At 51.3% G+C, this 22,344-nt stretch overlaps 1 protein-coding gene across 1 annotated transcript; it reads right to left on the bottom strand.

Moving 5' to 3' along the window:
• Positions 1-13,818: 13,818 nt before the first annotated feature.
• NPPC (natriuretic peptide C) lies at positions 13,819-22,067 on the bottom strand. The gene is made up of 3 exons (XM_066280526.1): positions 21,865-22,067; positions 21,104-21,399; positions 13,819-14,262 (listed from the first exon to the last, which is right to left on the bottom strand). The coding sequence occupies exons 1-2, from the start codon at positions 21,952-21,954 to the stop codon at positions 21,124-21,126; spliced, it is 366 nt and encodes a 121-aa protein (XP_066136623.1). The 5' UTR covers positions 21,955-22,067; the 3' UTR covers positions 13,819-14,262; positions 21,104-21,123.
• Positions 22,068-22,344: the final 277 nt, after the last annotated feature.

Raw genomic sequence — 22,344 nt, 5'->3', positions numbered from 1 at the left:
GAGAGGAACCAGGCCAGAGGACTCTGATTTTGGAGAAAGGAATGAGACAATGGCCTGAGCAAACGGGAGGTAATCGGACCCTCCTGTTTCGAAGGTTAGAACAAAAAAATCTGACCAGCCCCTCGGAGAGTCCTCGAAAGAGACAGAGGACCTTAGTTTTTGGAAAACTGCTGGGAAATGGCCTTGGAATGACTCCAACGGAGCATCCTGGGTGTGGTCACAGAGGCCTGGCAAGTGGGGAGGAGCCCACCCCCGGAGGAGGTCCTGCCTCTGCGTCGCCGTACAGCAGGCTGTGCCTTGGCGCCCCTGCCCAGTCATGGACAGCAGGCTGTGCCTTGGCACCCCTGCCCGGTCCCGGCCTACAAGCTGCTGTCAGGCTCCCAGAGCGGCGTGGTCACCCAGGGCCACACCCCAGCACTTGAGAGTCCCAGGGATTATGCGGACAGGAATGCATGGGGCAGGAGTGGGGACCCCAATGTCTATCCGCTGAACTGGGACAGGACAAGGAGCTGGGGGGACACAGTTCCTTGGGGATTTAAAGCATTATGTCCTTTTTGTTGTTTGTTTGTTCAGACAGAGGAAGGGAGAAAGACAGACAGACAGAAACATTGATCAGTTTCTGGATGTGCCCTGACCAGGGATTGAACTGGCAACGTTTTGCGTATGGGAATGATGCCCTAGGCAGGGAACCGATCCATCTGGCCAGGGCAAAGCATTGCATTTTTTTTTTTTTTAATGGACTAGAGTTATCGGCTCAAAACAGGCAAAAAGCAGTGAGACCCTCTCGGATGTTCTAGAACTCTCCCCACCTGCGTGCAAGCCCACAGGAGCTTGTCGGGTGTGTCGGGAGGGGACAGTGCCTTGGTCACTGGGCCTGATAAAAGCTCAGCTTGGGGCCCTTCCACACCCTGAGGAGGTTCTGAGGGGTCCTGAGTGAGATTTCTGCCCCGCCTCCTGTGGGGCCTGCTTCTTCCTGGGCCCCTGCTGAGTGCCGCCCCTGCTCCGGAAGCGGGGGGGGGGGGGTGTCAAAGTGAGCAACACAGGCCTTTCCTTATCTCCAACCCCCCTGCAATCCCCCCCCCCCCCCGAGGGAGGAGGATTTACATCTCAGCCCCAGTAGCCTCACACTGATTTTTAGATCTGGCTCTCACCACCCTGCCAGTCCTGACCGCCCCTACCCAAGCTTCTCTGCCCCTCTTTCTTCTCCCCTTTTCTGGAGCAAAGCACCCCACCACCACCACCTGTCTCAGACAGTTACTCAGCCAGCTCTGATGACAGGATGCTTGTCACCTTCTCCATTCTCAAATGTCACCTTTCCCCCAGCACATCAAGGTGCATTTCTATGCAAAGACAGCTTCTCTCCCAAGAGGGCTTCCGCGGCCAGCTGCTAAGCTAATGACAAGTTCACTTCCTTGCAGCTGACATTGAACTTCTGAATTAGGAAGCACAACTGGACATGGAGGAGCTATCTGGGATCAGCCATTTATTTAATAGCCACTGATAAGATGCAGAAAATATTTCATATAATAGCCTCTGGAGATGTATTTGGAGTTTGTCAGTAATGGCTATTTCAGAGGTTAACAGGTGAAGACCATTTCCAGAGGCTGTAAGACAACCCCTCAATATTCTATGGTGACTTGTACACTTTCAATAGTGAATTGAAGGATACGTGAAGTACTTCTCACGAAGACTGTTACAAAAAAAAAAAATCTAAAAATCCGATGGCAGCTCTAACATGTTCTCTTTCGAGCACCGAGCTTGTCATGGAGGACTGGTTTCTTTTCTGCTAACAAGTGAGCAGAGCTTAGTGGCTTTAAACTGCACAAATTTATCTTACAGTTCTGAAGGTGATAGATAAGTCCAATGCGGGCCTCTCTGGGCTCAACTCAAAGTGGAGGCTCTGGGGAGAGTCGTGTCCTTGACTTTCCTGGCCCCTAGGAGCTGCGCCTGTTTTCCTTCCTCCATCCTCACACCAGCAGCGCTGCGTCTCTGTGCCTTTCTCCTGTGGCCCTGTCTCTCTCCGACTTACTCTTCTGTCTCCCATTCTGATTTTAAGATCCCCAGTGATTGCACTGGGCCCACCGGGTAATCCTGGGTCGTTTCCTCATCTCTAGGGGACGTTCTGTTCTGGTCAGGTGGGGTGGAGCCTCAAACAATAGCCACTGCCCCTTCTCCAGCACCCTCACCTGCTGCAGGAAGGGGCCGGGCAGCCATGTGTAGAGCCCAGATGGCTTATGTTGGCCACGGGGGACTGGAGGTCCAGGCCAGAGAGGGAGCCCAGGCCCCTGCATGGGGATGGCCTTGGGACTGGGTTCAAGCTCCAACCCCTGGGAGCTGGGGGAATTCTGTCCCAGCCCCCACCCAGCTGCTAGGACACTTTGTCTGCCCAGCCCCCTCTGGGAGGGCGGACTAATCTGCCCCAAGCGGATCAAGTGCAGTGGTCCTCATGGGTGGCATGCCCATCACAAGATCCCTGAGCTCTGGTCAGAGTTAACTGGCCTGAGGTGAGTCCTAGACCCCAGCTAGGTCAACTGGGTCCATCCTTGGGTTTTTTTTTCTTTTGTAGTGCCCCCCTACCCTGCAGCCCCTCTCTGATGATAAGGTTGGAAGGAGAGAGGTGTGGGAACCACCGAGTTCATGGTTCTAGCATGTCTGTGAGAAGCTGGCTGCCCCTTAGCGACAGTCAGAGAGTTGATGCAAGGGAAGTCCCCGTGGCCTTGGCGATGCTGGTTCTAAGATGCTGGTTCCGAGAGCCCAGCCCACCCCACAGCCTGTCTTCCCCTGGTCCCCGATGTTTCTGAGTTCTCCTGGTCCCTGATGTTTCTGAGTTCTCCTCTCTGCAGAACCAGGGGGGCTGCCTTGTCACATCTGCAGCCCAGACCCGACCGGCAGCCAGTACACAGCAGGGTGGGGCTGGGCCCAGCCCCCAAGCTTTCCTGGAAGCAGGGGAAGGACCCAGAGCAAGGGTCTGGGCAAGAGGAGAGAGGCGGCAGCCTGGAGGAAGAGGCTCCTCCTGCGTTTGGGGAGCTAGCCCCGCAGGGTGTGGGTCTGACCCTCGTCCTCCCAGCGGGGACTTCGCAAGAACAGGGCTGCTGACAGAAGGTTATTAAAAAGGAAAGAAAGGGCCTACGCTCTGAAGTGCCCCATCTGTCTTCACAAAGTGGTCTGTGCCTGCCTCTTGGAAGGACACTGTGGTAACAATTCTCTAAGAATGATGGGCTTTGGGTCTTTTTGTTGCTAAAATAAATAAATAAATAAATAAATAAATTATAAACCCATTGCAAAAATTTGGAAGATCAAAAATCAATACAAAAGTTAGGCCTAAACTAGTGTTGAAAGGCAGAAAAATGCTTCTTTTAATTTTCTAGCCTGCTGTCTAGTATGACAGAGACCAAGTAACCGAACCCACTCATTCTCAGTGTGGCCTGGGAACAGCAGCGGCGGCAGCGGCACCTGGGAACTTATTATAAATGCTCGCTCTCAGGCCCTACTTCAGACCTTTCGACGCAGAAACGTGGGGCCCGACTGCGTGTTTTAACAAACTTGATGAGCTAGCTTGGGAACTGCGGACTTGAATCAAGTTTTAGTAATCCCATGCAGTCCTGCCATATGACCACCAGAGGGCACCAGCAGGCTGTGGTTTCCCCCGCCATGCCAGCTAACAGAAAGACTTCCTCAGACTTTTTTTTTGGTTTGTTTTTGAATAACGAATGACTGACGATTTGTTGAGAATTATTGCCTAACTTTAAATGCCACCCTGTTTGAACCAAATTGTACTGTCATTCTAGTCCTTACTTAACTGTGGACCCAGGTGTTTTGATGGCAATGGAGCAAGGTTGACACTGTGGGTTTTGTTTGAAAATCGTCAAGAAATGTAAAAGTATCAGGGTCAGCAACAAAGATAATCTATTACCTAATAAAAGTTTATATTCTATAAAACGTGGAATGCAGCTCCACGGTGACCTGTTCCCCCGTGTTCTGTTCCTACAGTCCCTGCCATCTTCCCTCCAGGGGCTGCCACTGGTGGCCTGCCCCCGCTCCTCTCTCTGGCTTGTCTCTTCGTTTATTTCCCAACCATTTGTACTGAGATATATATATATTTATTTTTTTTTTTTTTCATTTTTCTGAAGCTGGAAACAGGGAGAGACAGTGAGACAGACTCCTGCATGAGCCCGACCGGGATCCACCCGGCACGCCCACCAGGGGCGATGCTCTGCCCACCAGGGGGCGATGCTCTGCCCATCCTGGGCGTCGCCATGTTGCAACCAGAGTCACTCTAGCGCCTGAGACAGAGGCCACAGAGCCATCCCCAGCGCCCGGGCCATCTTTGCTCCAATGGAGCCTTGGCTGCGGGAGGGGAAGAGAGAGACAGAGAGGAAAGCGCGGCGGAGGGGTGGAGAAGCAAATGGGCGCTTCTCCTGTGTGCCCTGGCCGGGAATCGAACCCGGGTCCTCCGCACGCTAGGCCGACGCTCTACCGCTGAGCCAACCGGCCAGGGCGATATAATTTATATATAAGGAGTGTACCCACCGGAAGTGTTCAATGTGTTTGAAGTTCACAGAACTTATAATAGACCCAGTTATTTGCGTCTCCGTCTGTCCCCACTTTAAACGCAGACTTTGGCTGCTGTTTTAGCACCTGAGGGCTTCTGAACTTACCTGTGGGACAGTGGGCTTCAGGCAGGGACAGCCTGTCTTAGAGGCACCCTGTGGGCTCTCTCGAGAGCATCCCATAGGAGGACAGGAGTCCTGGAATGTCTTGTTGGTGGATTTAGCTTCCTGCCACCTCGTGGGCTCTTCAACTCTCTCCTTCACGGCTCTGAGTCCCCTTTTCTGAGACAGATTGAGATTTCAGCGATTTCTCTGAGTAATTTGTAAAGCCTTCAGACACTTCCCTGATATACCCAGGCCTTGCATGGTTTTTGAAACTTGCTTGTGAGTAGTTACCCAGGACTTGGCTGTAAACGTGACTTATTCATTTCACAATATTTATTGAGCACTTATTGTGTTCTAGACTGTAGATGCTAGACTTTTTTTTTAATCTTTTTTTTGTGTGACAGAGAGAGACAGAGAGATGGACAGATAGGGACAGACAGACAGGAAGGGAGAGAGATGAGAAGCATCAAGTCTTCGTTGCAGCTCCTTAGTTGTTCATTGATTGCTTTCTCATATGTGCCATGACCTGGGGGACTACAGCAGAGCAAGTGACCTCTTGCTCAAGTCAGTGACCTGGGCTTAAAGCGAGCGACCTTGGGGCTCACTCCAGAGACCACGGGGTCATGTCTATGATCCCACGCTCAAGCCAGCGACCCCATGCTCAACCTTGATAAGCCTGCACTCAAGCTGGTAACCTCAGGGTTTCAAACCTAGGTCCTCTGTATCCCAGTCTGATGCTCTATCCACTGAGTTACTGCTTGGTCAGGCTGGACTTTCAGTGAAAACAGACAAAATCCTGCCTTGCTAAAATTTACATTCTAGAGGAAAGGGCTAGCAATAAACAAACTCAAAATATAAGGTCAGAAGACAAATAAAGCAGGGTATGACGGTAACTACTGTGTGGGGTGGTAAGGTAGGAAGGTATTCGAGATATGATGGTTGGGGAAGGCCTGTCTGAGAGTTGGCATTTGAACAGAGATCTGAATAAGTGAATCCACCAGGAAGATATCTGGGGAAATGGCTAAGTGGCTAGAACAGCAAATGCAAGGGCCCTGGGGTGAGAATGGGCACTTGGGCATTGTGTGAAGAAGAGAGGAGAGTGAGGCTGAAAGTATGCAGACCTTATGAGTCTCTTACGAGTGTCTGAGCATGAGACAGCAGCGGCCTGAGCAGGGTAGGACCAGAGCAGGAGCAAACTGGTCAGATCCAGGACGTTCTTGGCAGATAAGGTTGACCACAATGGCTTCTGCTTTCGATGAGCTAAAAACTCTGTGCTTAGAGAAATGGTTTCAGGTATCCTCCTTAGATTTTCTTTCTGTGAAATATGTTTTTACTTGCAATAATTATAACCCAGGAAAAACAGTAGCTCCATATTTATCCCTGCGTTTGGTACACTTTGCCAGCGGGGCCCGTGCACATTTTATTGCTCTTCATTATCAACTGTGCCAACACCTAAGAACCCTAGGGGGGCATCCAATCTTCAGATTAGCCTTCCGACCTAGGCATCACCCCCATTTCACAGTTAAGAAACTGAGGCTCAGAGGGGCCAAGAGAGTTGGTAGCCTCACATGTCCTAAGGTGTTTGTCTTTAACGCAAAGGGTCAGAGAGACTTTCTCAGCAGGACAAGACGACGGGGTGGAACACTGCCAGCAGACAGACGGAAGCCGGAGCCGTGGACGCCGTCTTCGCAGAATTATAAAAGAAATCATCAAACTTTGCCTGTGGAAGTGACAGAGATTGAGGAGCCTTTTCTGTCATTCTGAGTGCTGAGATGGGCAGGGAAGGAGCCCTGGGCTGGGAAGGAGTCTTTCCTAGGCGGGGGCCCCTTCTTCATTATGCCCCTTAGAGGAGAGGGCTGCCTCGAACAGTCCTTGTTTCTGAGACCATCTCAAGGGACAGGAGCCGACACCTTGAGGCTAGCCACCTTTTTCACTTGCTGATAACAGAGTGTGGACTGTCACGATCTCCTACCCCTTCCGTGAGTGACTGCTACCCCCGGGTCACCCCTGCGTCTCGCTTGTGAGAGGCCCCCAGACTCCCATCCGGGATCAGCAGGAGCTTTCAGTTTGCCCTTGGCTTCCACAGACTTTCTCTGAGCGTCTGAGGTATGCGGGTCACCTGGCGGGACACTGAACTTCCAAACAGCATAGCTCGATCCCAGGGCTGGAGGCACACGCAGCCACCTGGGGGTAGCAGAGCATTGTGGCTCTGCTCAGGCGGGGTTCTCTTACTGACGGAGAGCCAGGGGCCCTCTGGCCGTCCAGTACTAGGAGGTGTTGAAGCACAAAGGCCTTGGCTGCTAGACGTAGGAGGAAGACAGTTTGGGGGAGTGTTGGGAGGTGTCGGGGTGTGTGTGTGTGTGTGTGTGTATGTGTGTGTGTGTGTGTGTAAGGACAATGCAAAGGGCAGAGATAGGGATATGGTGAAAAAGAAGAGATGGCCTGGGGTCACCTGCCACCTTCCCTCACCCCTTTGTCACCCCTCCTCTTCACCCCCCCCATGCATTGACTTCAAGACCCAGGCCCTGGCTGGTTGGCTCAGTGGTAGAGCGTCGGCCTGGCGTGCAGGAGTCCCGGGTTCGATTCCGGCCAGGGCACACAGGAGAAGCAGCCATTTGCTTCTCCACCCCTCCGCCGCGCTTTCCTCTCTGTCTCTCTCTTCCCCTCCCACAGCCATGGCTCCATTGGAGCAAAGTTGGCCCGGGTGCTAAGGATGGCTCTGTGGCCTCTGCCTCAGGCGCTAGAATGGCTCTGGTTGCGACAGAGCAACGCCCCAGATGGGTAGAGCATCGCCCCCTGGTGGGCATGCCGGGTGGATCCCGGTCGGGCGCATGCGGGAGTCTATCTGACTGCCTCCCAGTTTCCAACTTCAGAAAAATACAAAAAAAAAAAAAAAAAAAAGACCCAAAGGCCTGAGCACAGGTGGTGGAAGCTGGCTGTGGACCTGGCCCAATGTCACTGCTTAGAGACCCATAGCTCAGGGCTTCCCCAGTGGGGAGTTCTGTGCCCCACAGAGCAGCATCCCTGAGGAGCATTGACAGCGTGGCCATGGCCAGTATTGCCTTTGAGGGCCTGTGAACCATAGACTGGCAACCCAGAGGGAAAGGAAGAAAGTGATGCCTGACCAGGTGGTGGCACAGTCGATAGAGCATTGACCTGGGACGCCGAGAACCTAGGTGTGAAACCCTGAGGTCGCTGGCTTGAAGCCCAGGGCTGCTGGCTTAAACAAGGGGTCACTGGCTCAGCTGGAGCCCCCCATCAAGGCACTTATGAGAATCAATCAATGAACAAATAAAGTGCTGCAACTATGAGTTGATGCTTCTCAATCTGTCTCCCTGTCTGTCTTTCTCCCTCTCTCTCTGTCTCTTTCTCTTGCAAAAGAAAAAAAAAAGAAGGAAGTGTTGGTGCCTCTGGGGTTTCCCTGGGACCAGGGGCGTGGCTATGAGGGGGTGGCACGCTCCCACATGCTGAGGTCATTCTGCTCTCTCCATTGATGGGACTGCGGTTTGTTCCCAGTTGGGGAAGCCTGGGCCCGGAGGCGGGGGACTGTGCGTGTCCCTGTCTCGTGGTGATCATGGCGCTCTGTTCACCAGGCTTACAGAGCGAAAGCCCCGGCAGGCTTCTCTCCTGTCATCCTTGCAGCGGCCCTTCTTAGGACTATGGCTCGTGCCCACATGACTGAAGAGGAGCCTGGGCTTTTGCCTGCCAAGCCTCCCAGCTGGCAGGGGTGGTGCCAGGAGAGAGGGCCAGGCCGCCGCCTCTGCACGCAGCTTAGCAAACACCGCTCCTGGGAAAGGCCCAGCCACAAACAGGGCTGCTTCGGAGCACCTGATTTTATTCTGAGTCTTTTGAAATGTTTGAAATTCTCCCCTTTTGAAATAACCTTGTTGTTTTTAAAGTAACAGATTTATTGAGATATAATTCACATGCCACACGGTTTACACATTTAAAGTGTATAATTCAATTGTTCTAGTATATTCACAGAGTATGCAAACATCACAACAATTTCAGAATGGTTTCTTAACCCCCAAAAGAAATCCCATCTTGATTAGCAATTACTGCCTATCCCCCCTCACCTCCCACTCTAGCCCGCAACCACTCGGAATGGATTTGCTATTTTTTATATATTCCTGGGTCTTTCGTGTAGATGGAGTCATAAATATATGGCCTTTTTCAATTGGTCTAATGTTTCTTTTTAATTGATTGATTTTAGAGAGACAGAGAGAGGAAGCAGGAGAGGGGGAGAGAGACAGAGAGACAGAGAAAGAAGCAGAAGCGTTCATTTGCTGTTCCACTTAGTCTTGCATTCATTGGCAGCTTCTCATGTGTGCCCCGACCAGGGATTGAACCCACAACCGTGGTGGTTTCAGGACAATGCTCTAACTGACTGAGCTAATTGGCCAGGGCCTGGCCTAATGTTTTTAAAGTTCATCTATGTTGTACCATGAATTGGTACTTTATTTTTTTATTTTTATATATTTTAAAGGTTTTATTTATTGGTGTTTAGAGAGAAGAGAGAGAGAAAAAGGGAAGGGGGAGGAGCAGGAAGCATATTAGTTGTTTCTCATATGTGACCAGCCAGCTCAGGGTTTTGAACCGGCAACCTCAGTGTTCCAGGTTGATGCTTTATCCACTGTACCACCACAGGTCAGGCAGTACTTTATTTTTTAAGTTGCCAAGTAATATTCCATTTAATAGATATACCAGCTTTAATTTATCCATTCACCAGTCATTGGACAATCAGGTTGTTTTTACTTTGGGGTAATTATGAATAATACTGCTGTGAACATTTGTACACACACACACACACACACACACACACACACACACACACACACACACACCATAACCTATGGGGGTGGGCACGCTGCCAAGGAACCAACAGCGGGTGGAGAAACCAGCCCAGACCCAGAGGTACTGTGCAATGGGCCCATCTGGGAAGAGGTAGGATGGAAAGTCCAAACAGCCGGTGGAAATGGGGCCGCAGGAAGAAAGCTGAAGAAATTTTGGAGGGAGGCTGTTGCGGTGGTTGAACAGCCGGGTAAGGCACGCGCCCTCAGGTCATGTTAATGGAGCCCAGAACAGGCAGAGGAGGCGGGTGATTTTCATGATACTATGTGTGTTGGGCTTAGTAAGTTTCACGGAAAACTCAGTAGAACCACTAATGATTAAAACAGGGTGTCGCCTTCCCAAAACTTTGCAGAAGATGAAAGCAAGCATGGAAGCCTATAGAAAAAAATTTAAGTAAAAAGGAAGAAAAAATCAAAGAGCCTTAAAAAAACACAAAGTCAAAATTCAGGTGAAGTCAGCCCAAGCAGAAGTAATAATGGCAATCAATGTGAACAATCTAGGTTTCCTTATTAAAAAGCAGAAATGTCTCCAATTACATATATTTTAATTCAATACCTTATACACACACTTAAATAAAACACACACACACACACACACACACACGCACACGGAAAGAATAAAAGCTTGGGCAAAGATATCAAGCACAGATAAAATGACATGGGGCGGATAATGTTCACATCAGACAAAACGGAAGTCACCACAGGCGAGCAGTGCACACAGAGGGAGCTCTGGATGCGGGAGCGATGTTGGCGCAGGCGCAGTCCTGCTCCCTGCAATGTTGGGCTCCTTCAATCCCAGGCACGAGGGCCGGGCCTCGACGTCCGGCATAGCCATCTGACCTGTCTTGGCCACTTTAGTATGGGTATGCCTCAGGGGCCACCCCTGGATGGAAACCCTTGGTTGCCTGACCTCCCAGCATGCTCTCTCCTGTGCCCATTGGCGAAGGAAGCACTCCCGCTTTGGAGGGGCGGCAGGGAGCCATCCTCTGGCAGCAGCAGGCTCTGCACGAGCCAGAAAGAAATCTTTATTTTAAGCCACTGCGATTTGGGGGTTGTTTGTTAGCACAGCCAAACATCACATGTTGTATGTCACACAATAATAAACGTTTATGTAGTAAATAAGTGATAACTATATAATTATTAAACTATATGGATAAAAAAAATCACAGTGCGTTTTTCCAACATCCAGTATCAGTCTTCACTGGATCAAATAGAAAGAGGGTCAGAAGATTTGGATATGGTAATATAAAAGCCAAAATGGCCCTGACCAGGCAGTGGCGCAGCGGATAGAGCATCAGACTGGGATGCAGAGAACCCAGGTTCGAAACCCCGAGGTCACTGGCGTGAGCACGGGCTCATCAGGCTTGAGCGCAGGATCGCTGGCTTGAACATGATATCATAGACAGGACCCCGTGGTCGCTGAGTTGAGCCCAAAGATCGCTGGCTTGAAGCCCAATATTGTTGGCTTGAGCAAGCAATAACCCCCCCCCCCCCCCCCGGTCAAGGTACATATGAGAAAGCAATCAATGAACAACTAAGATGCTGCCGCAATAAAGACTTGATGCTTCTCATCTCTCTCCCTTCCTGTCTGTCCCTATCTGTTTCTCTCTCTGTCTCACTCTGTCACAAAAAATAAAACAAAAGGTAAAATGGCCCTGGCCAGGTACCTCACTTGGTTGGAGCATCATCCTGATGCACCAAGGTTGTGGGTTCAATCCCCAGTCGGAGCACATGCAAGAATCAACCAATGAATGCACGAATAAGAGGAACAACAAGTAGATGTTTCAACCACAGCTGGGGGGTCGTGGCGGCCAAGGGAGCACCGCCCACGTCTTGGGCAGTGGAAGGCAGGCTCCTGGAACTGTGTGCCCAAAGGAGGACCTGGAGGCCCTCCCTCCCTCACGGCCCATCCCCTCCTGGTAGGGGCTGGGGGCTTGAATAACACCCTGGCATGGGCTTGAGAGACTGGGCCTCCCTCTAAGCGTGTCCAGGAGCCCAGGGCGGGGTTCCTAGGCCACATCTGCAGGGGCAGTGCTCTTCCATGTCAGGGGCTACAGCAGGCATGGCACAGGGAGCCCCAGCCGGACAGGCTTTCGACTCCTCGACTCCTCTCCGCTCTCCACCCTGGAGCCCCAATAATTGAGCGCCCCAGGGAAGGGCATGGCTTCCTGTGGGACACCCGAGGCCTGAGGCCTTCCAGCACCTGAAACTCTCTTTGCCTCTGCCCCGCCCAGCTGTCCTTTCTCAGGGAACCCTGTAACACTGCCGCCCTGTCCCAGCGGGCTCCAGCGAGCCCCATCCCTGGAGATATCCCTTCAAGCTGGTCCTGGTTGTGTGGTCGCTCCATGAGGGAGAGATACTGCAGGTTGTCTCGGCTCCTTAGGAAGGGAGATGCATGCTCAGGGCGAGGGAGGCCCAGACCAGGCAGCTTTTGGGTAAAAGTTAGAAGTTTCGAAACTTTCCCTGTCACTTAGGGAATATTTGTCAATCCTTCCTGGCTTCCCGGCAGTGAGTCCTGGCTGGGAGGACATGTCCCCATCGCTGCCGAGGAAGCAGTTTCAGGACTTCAGCTTTGATTGTCAAAGGAGAACTGGCTGGCTGGCCACCTCCCAGCCAGCAGGTTGAGGGTTTGGCCTCCACCTGGCCGGGGCTGAAGCTGGCAGGAGAGGGTCATGTATGTGGTTCTGTCGCCTGAGGGCTAATACTTGGGATGAGAGTCTCCTGGGAGGACAGCATGTGTAGCTTGGGGCCGAGGGTTCCAGTCACCCAGGTCACTGGCAGCCCAGAAACTGTCCACAGGGAAGACCTTGAGCTTCTTTAGGTGGCTCCCTGAACCCTGGGTTTGCCATCCCTATGTCTCGGGGCTTTGGGGAGATGGGCTCACCACCAGCAAAGCCCAAGTGCACCTGCCTGCACCTCCCACGCCTCCCCCGCTTCCGCAGGGGCTCAGCACCCCCAGCGCAGGGTCTGCAGACAGACAGGGGGCTGATGCACTGTGAGGCTTGGGTGCTGCAACCCCTCACCCTGACTCTCACGGGGACCTGAGCCTTGAGCCCCAGAAGCAGGGTGAGATGTGGGAAGATAGCCACACTCCAGACTAGGGGACTAGGCCCAAGGAAGGGCGCCAAGGCATCCGCTGGGGCAGTGGTGGGAGCTGAGGAGGTGGGAAGGCCTGGAATTTGCCCCAGTCAGCTGGGTGAGGTCACTGTGTCAGCCCCTTCCCACCTGAGAACCGGCTGCTGGACGATGACCTGGGAACAAAGGTCACTGAGCTGAGGTGCCAGCAGAAAGTCCAGGTCACTGGCCACTTCCCCCAGCGCCGATTTTCCGCTGGAACCGCTCAGCTGGGCTTGTGACCCCATGGTCTCAGGGCCAAACAGCTCCCAATGTGCCTGCATGGGTACAGGCCCCCCCCGATGTAACCAGCCCAAAAGGCTCTTAATGTCCCCGCTGTCACCCAATGGGGGACAGAAGACATACAGGGGAGGCTGTACCAGAGTGTCACTGTACCGAGGATGTATTGAGATTATCTTGGAATTACTTAAAAGTTTCCTTCTGGCTCTAGGAAGAGAGGCATGAAATATTCCTAATTTCACGTTCAAGGCTCCACAGGGCACAGGAACCATAGCTGTTAGCAGCTTCAAGTGGGAAGAAGAAACACAACCCCCTCGCAATGCCTACCTCACTGTGCAAATGTGAAACCTGGCGGTGTGTCCTCTTCCTCTTGGGGACTCACTGCCCGCCTCCACGTCGGCCTGGGCACCCACTATGAGGTCAACACCGCCCGCCTTGGGCCTCTGGGAGCAGGTCTACCACGTGGAGGTGCTAAGGTGCATGAGGCGACCCAACCCATTCTGTGAGCTGTGCAGAAGCCTTCCAAGTCTCCTCCGGACAGAAGGGAAGGTTTTGGTTCTTTCCTCCAATGATGAGGAGAAGGTGCAAAAGATTTAGAGGCCCCTCAGTCAGCTCGATTCAGTTTTAATCCGATTCACGACTTCTGACTTCCCAGCTGTCAGGTGCTCTGGGCAGAGCTTCTTGACCCAGTCAAGCTGATTGGAACCATTCAGGACAAAACCCACGGTCAGCCCCATCCCAGGAGAGTCAGGCTCGGCAGGTCAGGAATGCTGATACAGGGAAACCCAGACCTGGAAACCCTGCTCTCAGATCTGTCTGGGGGCCAAAAGCCTGGCCTCTGGATCCTCCCTCCTCCTCACACTACTTCCTAGAAAACAAGGGCAATGCTAAATAAAGACAGTTTTCAGATGTTCATGGAATGACTTTTTTTTTTTTTTTTACATTTTTCAACTAGTTAGGACAAAAACATGACAATGATTGACTTCTTTCATTTAGTTACATAAATAAAATTTTTATAAATATTCTCTTTATAAACAATATAAATAGCTTTACAACATAAATACATTTAGGCACGACATGAATTTACAAACAGCAATGTTTACAGCTGGTTTTGTCAGTCTCTCAAAAACTGTCCCTTGTCATGACGTCGGTGTAAGTGTGTGTTTCATGTATATAATATATATATAATATATAACTTTTTATTTTTCATTTTCAAAAAAAAAAAACACCCCAAACAATAAAATCATAACCCCCCCTCCCCAAATAATAATAAAACAGCTGGTGTTGTGTATTCCCAGTACCACGAGGGGGAAGAAAAGAAAGAAATGCAAAAGCCACATTGCCTTGAAGGTGCTTCCAGATGACCAGGGGTGACCTCAGCAAAACGGAGCACATTCCCAATCCTGAAACACAAGGGGGGACACGGGACATTCAGTTCTGACCCCTTAGCTGAGAAAGTCTAGCTGCCAGGCCATTCTAGCACCTTCCTGCCCTTTCCCGAAGCATCAGGAAGCAGCGTCCCCTGTGCCCCGCTGGACCTGCTGAAGGCTGTCCCTTAGGAGAGAGGCCCTTCCACTCAGCCCTTTCCAAGCCCCCACCTCACCCCCTGCGGGGACCTTGGCACTTCCCGCCTGTCACAGGTGGAACCAGGATGGTGCCCCCCCCCCAGGCTAACTGCAGGCTTTGTCCTTGGGGCACAGTGAGCCATGGTGAGGGGAAGAGTGAAAACAGCCTTCTCTCTCTTTCTTGCCACAACACAAATGCCAAGGTTTGAACCCAGAATTCCCAGTTCCTCAGTCTCTGCTAATGGGTGTGTGGGCACGTCGGGGCCGGAGGAAGGCATCGTCCTGAGATGCTGCGGTGCTCTCCATAGAACAGGACACGCAGAGGGACCCCGGCCTCGATGGCCTGAAGGATTCTCCCATAATACCCTTCTCTGGCCGTCTCAGGTGTTCAAACAGATGACAGAGGTCTGGGGTGTCCCTGGGGCCCGTGAGCAAGGTATTCATTCAGGCATCAGCCACTGCCTGTCTGTGTCATTGGCCTTTTATACTAAAGACTAGAACCATCAGAGACAGTCATTATGGTGGCTGCTTAGAACTAAGGCCATGGGAATGGAGGGGGTGACGCTGGGGTTCAGAAGATGAAGGGTGGAGCAGGTGGGTGTTCTGCTAAGAGAACTTTCCAGAGGTTGATCCATTTCCCTGGACAAAAGGGTTGAGCAGCCTTAGGAATCTGGATTCCTCCTGCGCAGCACCTGCTAAATCATCATCTGCTATCCGGACCGCCACATCCCAGGACAAGGATGGGGACACATGCCAGGTGCTCCAGGCTCTCATCTCACCTCCTGCTAACCCACAGAATAACATCTGTTCAGATTCTAAAGTTTGAACTGGGTGCTTAAGTCCCAGATGAAAAGTCTGAGGCCTGTGTCTCCACCTCTCTGTCATTTAGACTGGAGACAAGAGAGCAAAGCCGTTACAGTGGGAGCTACTCAAGTCCGGGCCGCGGGGGCTGGAATCGCCTCTCCCTGGGCAGGGGCGAGTCAGACAAAGCCAAGTCTCCCGGCAGAGAGAGGGAAGAGGCCGATTCAAACCTAGGGCAGGTGGAAGGCTGGGTGGGGCAGGGTTCTTCAGTTACTGACCCAGGGGTGCTTTGGGTCACCTTCAGTTAGCGACTGGCCCTCAGTTGCTCAGGAGTTCATCTGCGGAGGCAACTCTAACTCGGCTGAGAAAGTGTTCTGGCAGTGTACAAAAAATGGGCGCTGCGCCAAACGTAACAGAAGGGAAACTTCTGACTACATGGTCGTCTGATCACAAATTCCTACCCGGGCAGGTCCTGATGGGTAGTCCTACTCCAGGCCTGTAACTTCCCTAGGGAAATGTTTATCATTTGCTCTAAACCAGTCCTGTCCATTTTTGTGCATCTAGGTTAACACAACCTGGCAATGCAGGAATAACCCTCTTTTTCAGACCTGTCAGAAGCGTAACCACCCTCACGAGAGCACTAATCTTGTAAACGCTCCTGTAATCCAACCCCTGCCTGGCTTCCTCCCACCTCTATGTACTCTTCAGTTCCTCCCTCAATTCCAAACGCAGAAAAGAGACTGCAAGCTGTCATTCTCCCGAGCATTTGAGATCTTGATTCCCGGCAACGTCACTAGTTTGGTTCAAGTAAACTCTCTACAAGTTTGGACGTTTCTTACATCAACAGTTACTTGGCATTGCTGGCAGGATATTGAAAAAGCCCACCCAGGACCACCCTGCGAACACAGACCCAGCATTGGCCCATTGTGCCCTGCCGGCTCCCCACTTCAAATCGGGTGAACTTGGGTGAATCTTCTCTTTGAATCCCGGACCTCCTTGCTTTATGTAGCAGGTCCTGTCTTTATTCAAGCTGTTCTTAGAAAATTCTTGGCCCTGGCTGGTTGACTCAGTGGTAGAGGGCCGGCCAAGTGTGTGGAAGTCCCAGGTTTGATTCCCGGTCAGGGGACACAGGGGAAGCCACCATCTGCTTCTCCACCCCTCCCCTTCTCTCTCTTCTCTTCCCACAGCCATGGCTCCAATGGTTCAAGCAAGTTGGCCCTGGGCACTGAGGATGGCACCATGGCCTCGCCTCAGGTACTAAAATAGCTTGGTTGTCCAAGCAATGGCCCTAGATGGGCAGAGCATTGCTCCATAGGAGGCTTGCTGGGTGGATCCTGGTCAGGGCACAGGCAGGAGTCTGTCTGCCTCCCTGCCTCTCACTTAATTATATACAAAAAAAAAAAAAAATCCTTGAGGTGAATAAGGGTTGGGGTAACCCAAGGAAAGGATAAGAGAAATGGGTTAATTTAATTTCAGTTTTTAAAAATTGGCTTGGCTACTGATCGTCTGAACAAAATCTCTGCTGGTTAAACGAGAGATGACTCTTCAGCCCCAAAAGAGAAAGGACACTTGCTCCCGCAACCCAAACAGCCAATGGGGCGCTGACACTTGTTGCAGCCCCGGAGTGGTGGAGATGGGCTCTGGGGGGCATCCAGACCCCGGGAAGCCAGCGGGAGCCCTGGGGAGAGATTTCCGTGAAGGGCAGGGCGCCTGGGTGGTTTCACCCTGAGAGGTGCCTGTGCCTTGGAAAGCGCCGTGGTTCTGACGCCATAGGCACCCTGTCAATGGCCCTTGCTTGGGTATTTTTAGATGATTAAGAATCCTTGGGCCTGACCTGTGGTGGCACAGTGGATAAAGCGTTGACCTGGAAATGCTGAGGTTGCCGGTTTGAAACCCTGGGCTTGCCTGGTCAAGGCACATATGGGAGTTGATGCTTCCAGCTCCTCCCCCTTCTCTCTCTCTCTGTCTCTCCTCTCTCTCTCTCTCTGTCTCTCCCTCTCCTCTCTAAAATGAATAAAAAAAAATTAAAAAAATATGTTTAAAAAAAAAAGAAAAGAATCTTTGCAGGGTTGCCTGAGGATGAATTTCCTCAAGGGCGTGAAGCAGGGCTGCAGGGATAGTCGCTGCATTTGGCTCGTGCAGGGACGCGCATGTGAAGGCTGGTTTCCCCTACAAGCTGTGCAGAGTACAGGTCTTAGAATCAACAAGGGAGACCGGGCCTCCCAGGCCGACAAGCCCCACGACAGTCAGCCTCCCATTGGCGCTCTTGCGATCCTTCTGAGACTTGTAAATCAATCTTCCGTGTGCACAATTAGAAAAAGCTGATGATAAAGTGGAATGAATGGAAAGTATATTTTAATTGGTCTCTCCAAGCTTAAAAAAAAAAAAAAAAAAAGGATTTAGATAAATGGGTCCACCTCAGGAGCAGGTTAGGTGGCAGCCAATTCTTGGAGGTATTGGAAAACAGCTGTCCTTACTTTTAAAGGGGAAAGGTCATTTGGAACTTGACTTGTCAAGGACAGGTACAATTTGTGTCTCTTATCCCAAATGCTGAAACAAAATTTTGATCCGCTGTTGTTGTTGTTTTCTTTTATAAACTAGTGAGTTTTTCTCATGGCTGAATGGTCTCTGTTGGCACCTGTCTCTGTGTTTCTATATATATATGTTGTAAATGTGCGATAACTTTCTACCTCTGGATAGTATGGTTAAAGTTAATATAATAAATTAATTGATTGGAAGGCAAGCACTTATAAGGATTGGGTATTCTAAAATTCTTAGAAATACAGAAACTAACTCAAATTCTTTTCAAGTTCATGTGATCTCAGATTAACCTTTAGTAAAGTCAGTTGAAGTTTGTTGGCTTAATCCATGTTAATAATTGACTTTGATGTCTATGAAATATGTTTCTAGAGGTTAGAAAATGTATTCACAAATGACTTCCTAGTTTCTATTAGAAATTGAGGTTTTTGAGGGTTAAAATCTTGATAAACATATGCAATAAAAACTACTAGAAGTAACTTTGCAGTATTCCAGAAGGGCCCCTGAACACCTCAAAAGATTTGCTTCTATGCTATATTGCATGGGAAGCTTTGCAAAGTAAGTGATAAAAAACTTTTACAGGATATTTTGTGGGTAAACAATGGCTATAATTAAACTTACAGTCAGGCCCATGGGAAACCCAAGATAGCCACTTGTCCTCACAGGTTCCCTGGCAAATCCCCTTTCCTGGTTTTGCATTCCTTCATGCATCATAGCGCGTTTCAGCTGGACTTAAATCAGATGAAGGAATTTAGGATTTGACATTACTGAAAGGAGACATTGTATACTATTACAAGTTTTGATAAAGTACTTCAAGAAAATGCCAGAAGACAAAGACTTAAGATATTGTTTTATGGAAAGGACATCAACTAAAGACACTCTCCAACCTCAATAAAAGGGACCTTATCAGGCACCTACCTGTGAATGGCACCTACTCTTGCCTCTGCCTACAAGGGACATCAAAGATTCCTCTAGGGTGAGAAGCTATTGACCTCACAGGTAGACAGCCACCCCAAGACACTGACAAGGCCTGCACACCTATGGATTGATGTTGAACTCAGAAACTATTCTGTTTAATTGTCTTTACCTGTCTGCTAATAATATTAGCCATAATAATTATACTTGTTCTTTGGGTTTTTCTATATAGCCAAAATATTTATAATTATTGAATATGTATAAGACAACTGTTAATACTCATTTTATGGCTTATGTAAATGTTACATATTAGATGCAAAATACAGAAAAATGAGACAGAAAGCAAGACTAGGACCACGATAGGTCACAGGATAGAAATGATTCCGAGATTTTTTTCATGAGAAATGATTCCGAGATTTTTTTCATGAGAAATGATTCCGAGATTTTTTTCATGAGAAATTCCAAGGTTTTTTTGAAGGCCTTATGACTTGACTGCCTTCCATTTACTTGCCCTCCCCTATTTGTGTGTGTGGGGATTCAGCCTCCACTCACATCCCATAGCTACAGTGTTGCCCCACCCCCAAAGGTCAATAAGAGGATGTTGATTCTGAGACTTCCTCATGCTGTGAGACCACACCATCCAACCAAAAGGTTGGTAAGCAATGCATTCTTTGGATTGATTTATGACCAAATGGGGGAACTCTGGATGAAAAAGGGGCTCTGTGGAAAATAACTTCACAGAATGATCTGATCACACATTTCTAAGTGGGCAGGTGGTGTTGGGTAGTTACTCCTCAGGCTTATAAGTTCCTCAGTAAAAGGTTATCTTTGCCTTAAGCAAGCCCTGCCTGTTGTTTCTGTGCATCTAGGTTAACACACCTTTGAAATGATTCTTTCAGACCTCTCAGGAGTATAACAACCCTCAAGAGAGCGTGTAATCTTGTTAACTCTCCCATAAACCCATGGGATACGCTCTTACATTCCCTCCTCCATTCCAGATGTATAAAATAAACTGCAAAGCCCTTATTCTCTGGAGCAAGATTTGAGATCTTGCTTCCTGGCAATGTTGTCAGTTTGGCTCAAATAGACTCTTATAGAAATCCTCTACAGATTTGGACGTTTCTTACATAGACAACTTTAACAACAAAAAGGCTTAGGTACTAGAGAATTTCAAAGGGGGATGCTCTTGTTTCCTCTGTGGGAACAGAGTGGACATGGAGAAGGCTTCTTGGGTGGGAGAGTGGGCTGGTCTACAGGTTGTGTGGGAAGCAGTGGCAGCAGGCAGGCTGCAGGGAAAGGCTGGAAACCAGCGGGGATTAGATTCCAAAGCACTGGAGTGTCACTTTCAAAGGCCTGGGCGGTGGTGCTTCCTTGGGCACTGAGGGGCAGCCGGAATGGATAGAAGGTAAGGAGAGGAATACATTTCCTGGTGGTGGCACACGTCAGGGGTTGGAGGTAGCACAGGGGTTTCTAGCCCTGGTGGAGAGGAAGGAGGCCGAGCCAGGGAACCCAGGTATGATGGGTGTGGAGGTTGATGAGGAGCTCAGTTTGAGACATGTTGAGTTTGAGATTGGAGCAAAATATAAGATTTATTTTAATGCAGTGTTTATTTTAGTCTCTCTCTCTCTTTTTTTAATCTTGCTGTCAAATAGTGTCACAAACACTGAGGTTTGACCCTAAAGTCACATGGGCTGCAGCAGCATCAGGACCCTGGACAGACCAGTTTGCGCACTGCCACTGTTTAAAGAAGGGACACGAATCAGAATGCTCTGGGGACAGAAAAGCCCTCTGGTGATGCCAACAGAGGGCTATCCTCTCTACAGTGAGAGAGCAGGTATTTCTCCAAGTCTGTCCCACTTTAGGGACCACAGTGCTAAGAAGCACAGCCGCTGGGCTGCCTACTGCCTGGCACCATGATGTAGAGGCAGGCAGATTAACTTTCCCTGGGCTCGTGTGGAAGCCCTTTCTCCTCTGTCCCCACAAACCACCCTCCTAGATGCTCTCATTTGGCAAACTGGGGCCAGTGCTGCTGATCAGCTTATGGTCCAGGGAGGGGTGAGAACCCCCCAAACTATCTCTGCTTTTCTAGAGGAAGCCAGGTGAGTTCACCCATCCTGAGCCACTTCTGCCCTTTCCAAATTTCCCTCACCACTTCATTCCTCACTTTCTCCATCTTTAAAATAGGATGATAGCCAGGGTTGGGGGCAAATGCCTAGCACACACGTGGTCTCATGTCGTTATCGCCTGGTTCCCCTCCAAAGACCATTGGGAGGCGGAACGGTCCAAGCGCTAGAGGATCAGAGGAACCAGCCTGCGGGCGGGTGTTCGGGCTGGGTTCTGGCGGGGGTTCAAGCTAGGTTCTGGCAGGCGCGGCAGGGGAGCTAGGTGTGTGGGAGGGTCAGGCGGCCAGGGTCATGGTACTCACCGCCGCCAGGGGTCGCCGCACTAACATCCCAGGCCACTCGTGGAGCCGATCCGGTCCAGCTTGAGGCCAAAGCAGCCCTTGGATGTGCCCTTCTTGCTGCCTCCTTTGATTTTGCGTGCGTTGGGGTTCTCCTGCAGAAGGCGGGCCCACCGAGACTTGGTGTCCACGCGCAGATCCCGGAGCAGTCGCGACTGGTCGGGCTTGAGGTTGGCGCCGCCGCCTCCAGGAGTCTTGTCGCGCTTCTTCTGACTGCCGCCCTCAGCATGGGACACCTCTCCCAGCGGAGTTCGCGGGACCTGTCCGAAGAAAAGGGCAGGCAGGTGAAGGGACGCACGGCGACAGTGCCGGGGACTTTGGGGGGCCCTGATCCTCCAGCCGCACGCGCCCACCAGCGCGATTTGTCCCTTCCGAGCCCAGAGCGCGCACTACAGATGCGGGACAACTCGGCCCTACATCCACCTGCCATGCAGCCGCCGCTGTCCGCTCCTTCCGGGAGCCCCTTATCCTCCCTTCCTTTGCCTCTGGCTTGGCTGGCCACAGTGGGGCAGGGGCTGCGCATCTGTCGACCTTCTCCTGAGGCTGGGGACCTAGACCCCCCCGAATCTTAGCTTCGAAGACACCCCGGCTCTCACCCGCGCGTATCTCAGAGGAGAAAGCCGCCTTCCTGCCCTTTCTGCTCCTTCTTGCGGGCTGCATCCTCCTAGACCCCCAGCCCTCCCACACAGCCCCTCACGTCCCGAGATCCCCGCGACAGCACCCACCTTCGGCGGCACCCCGGGCTTGGCTTCGGAGGGCCAGAGCGAGAGTAGGGTGAGCAGCAGGGCGCAGGCCAGCAGTTGAGAGAGGTGCATGGTGCCCGTGGGGTGGAGCGCACACACCAGCGGCAGCGAGGGCAGATGCGCAAGCAGGCGCTGAGCGGGCTGGCGGGGCTGCGGTGCAGACGTGGGTCCCAGAGCTGCGCGGCGCCGGCTGGGTGCGCTCTGAGCCCGCGGCTCGGCTCGCGCCTTTATAATCCAACCTGCCGCTGATGTCATCCCCCCGCCCACCGGTCCGCCCGGGCCAATGGCACACGCGCCAAGGGCTGGGAGGGGGCCGCGGGGGCTCCCCCTCTGTCCCCACCCTCCTCTCACCCCCGAGGGATCCGGCCGCTTGGCGGGTTCTCGCCCCACTGCACTCAAAGCTGCAGAGCGGGGCGCACAAGGGCAACTCCATTTGCAGCGAGCGCGCGCCCCGGTGTGCCA

The sequence above is a fragment of the Saccopteryx bilineata genome, chromosome 5, assembly GCF_036850765.1.
Source record: "Saccopteryx bilineata isolate mSacBil1 chromosome 5, mSacBil1_pri_phased_curated, whole genome shotgun sequence".
NCBI classification, from domain to species: Eukaryota; Metazoa; Chordata; class Mammalia; order Chiroptera; family Emballonuridae; genus Saccopteryx; species Saccopteryx bilineata.
This window is presented reverse-complemented; position numbering and strand designations above follow the sequence as displayed.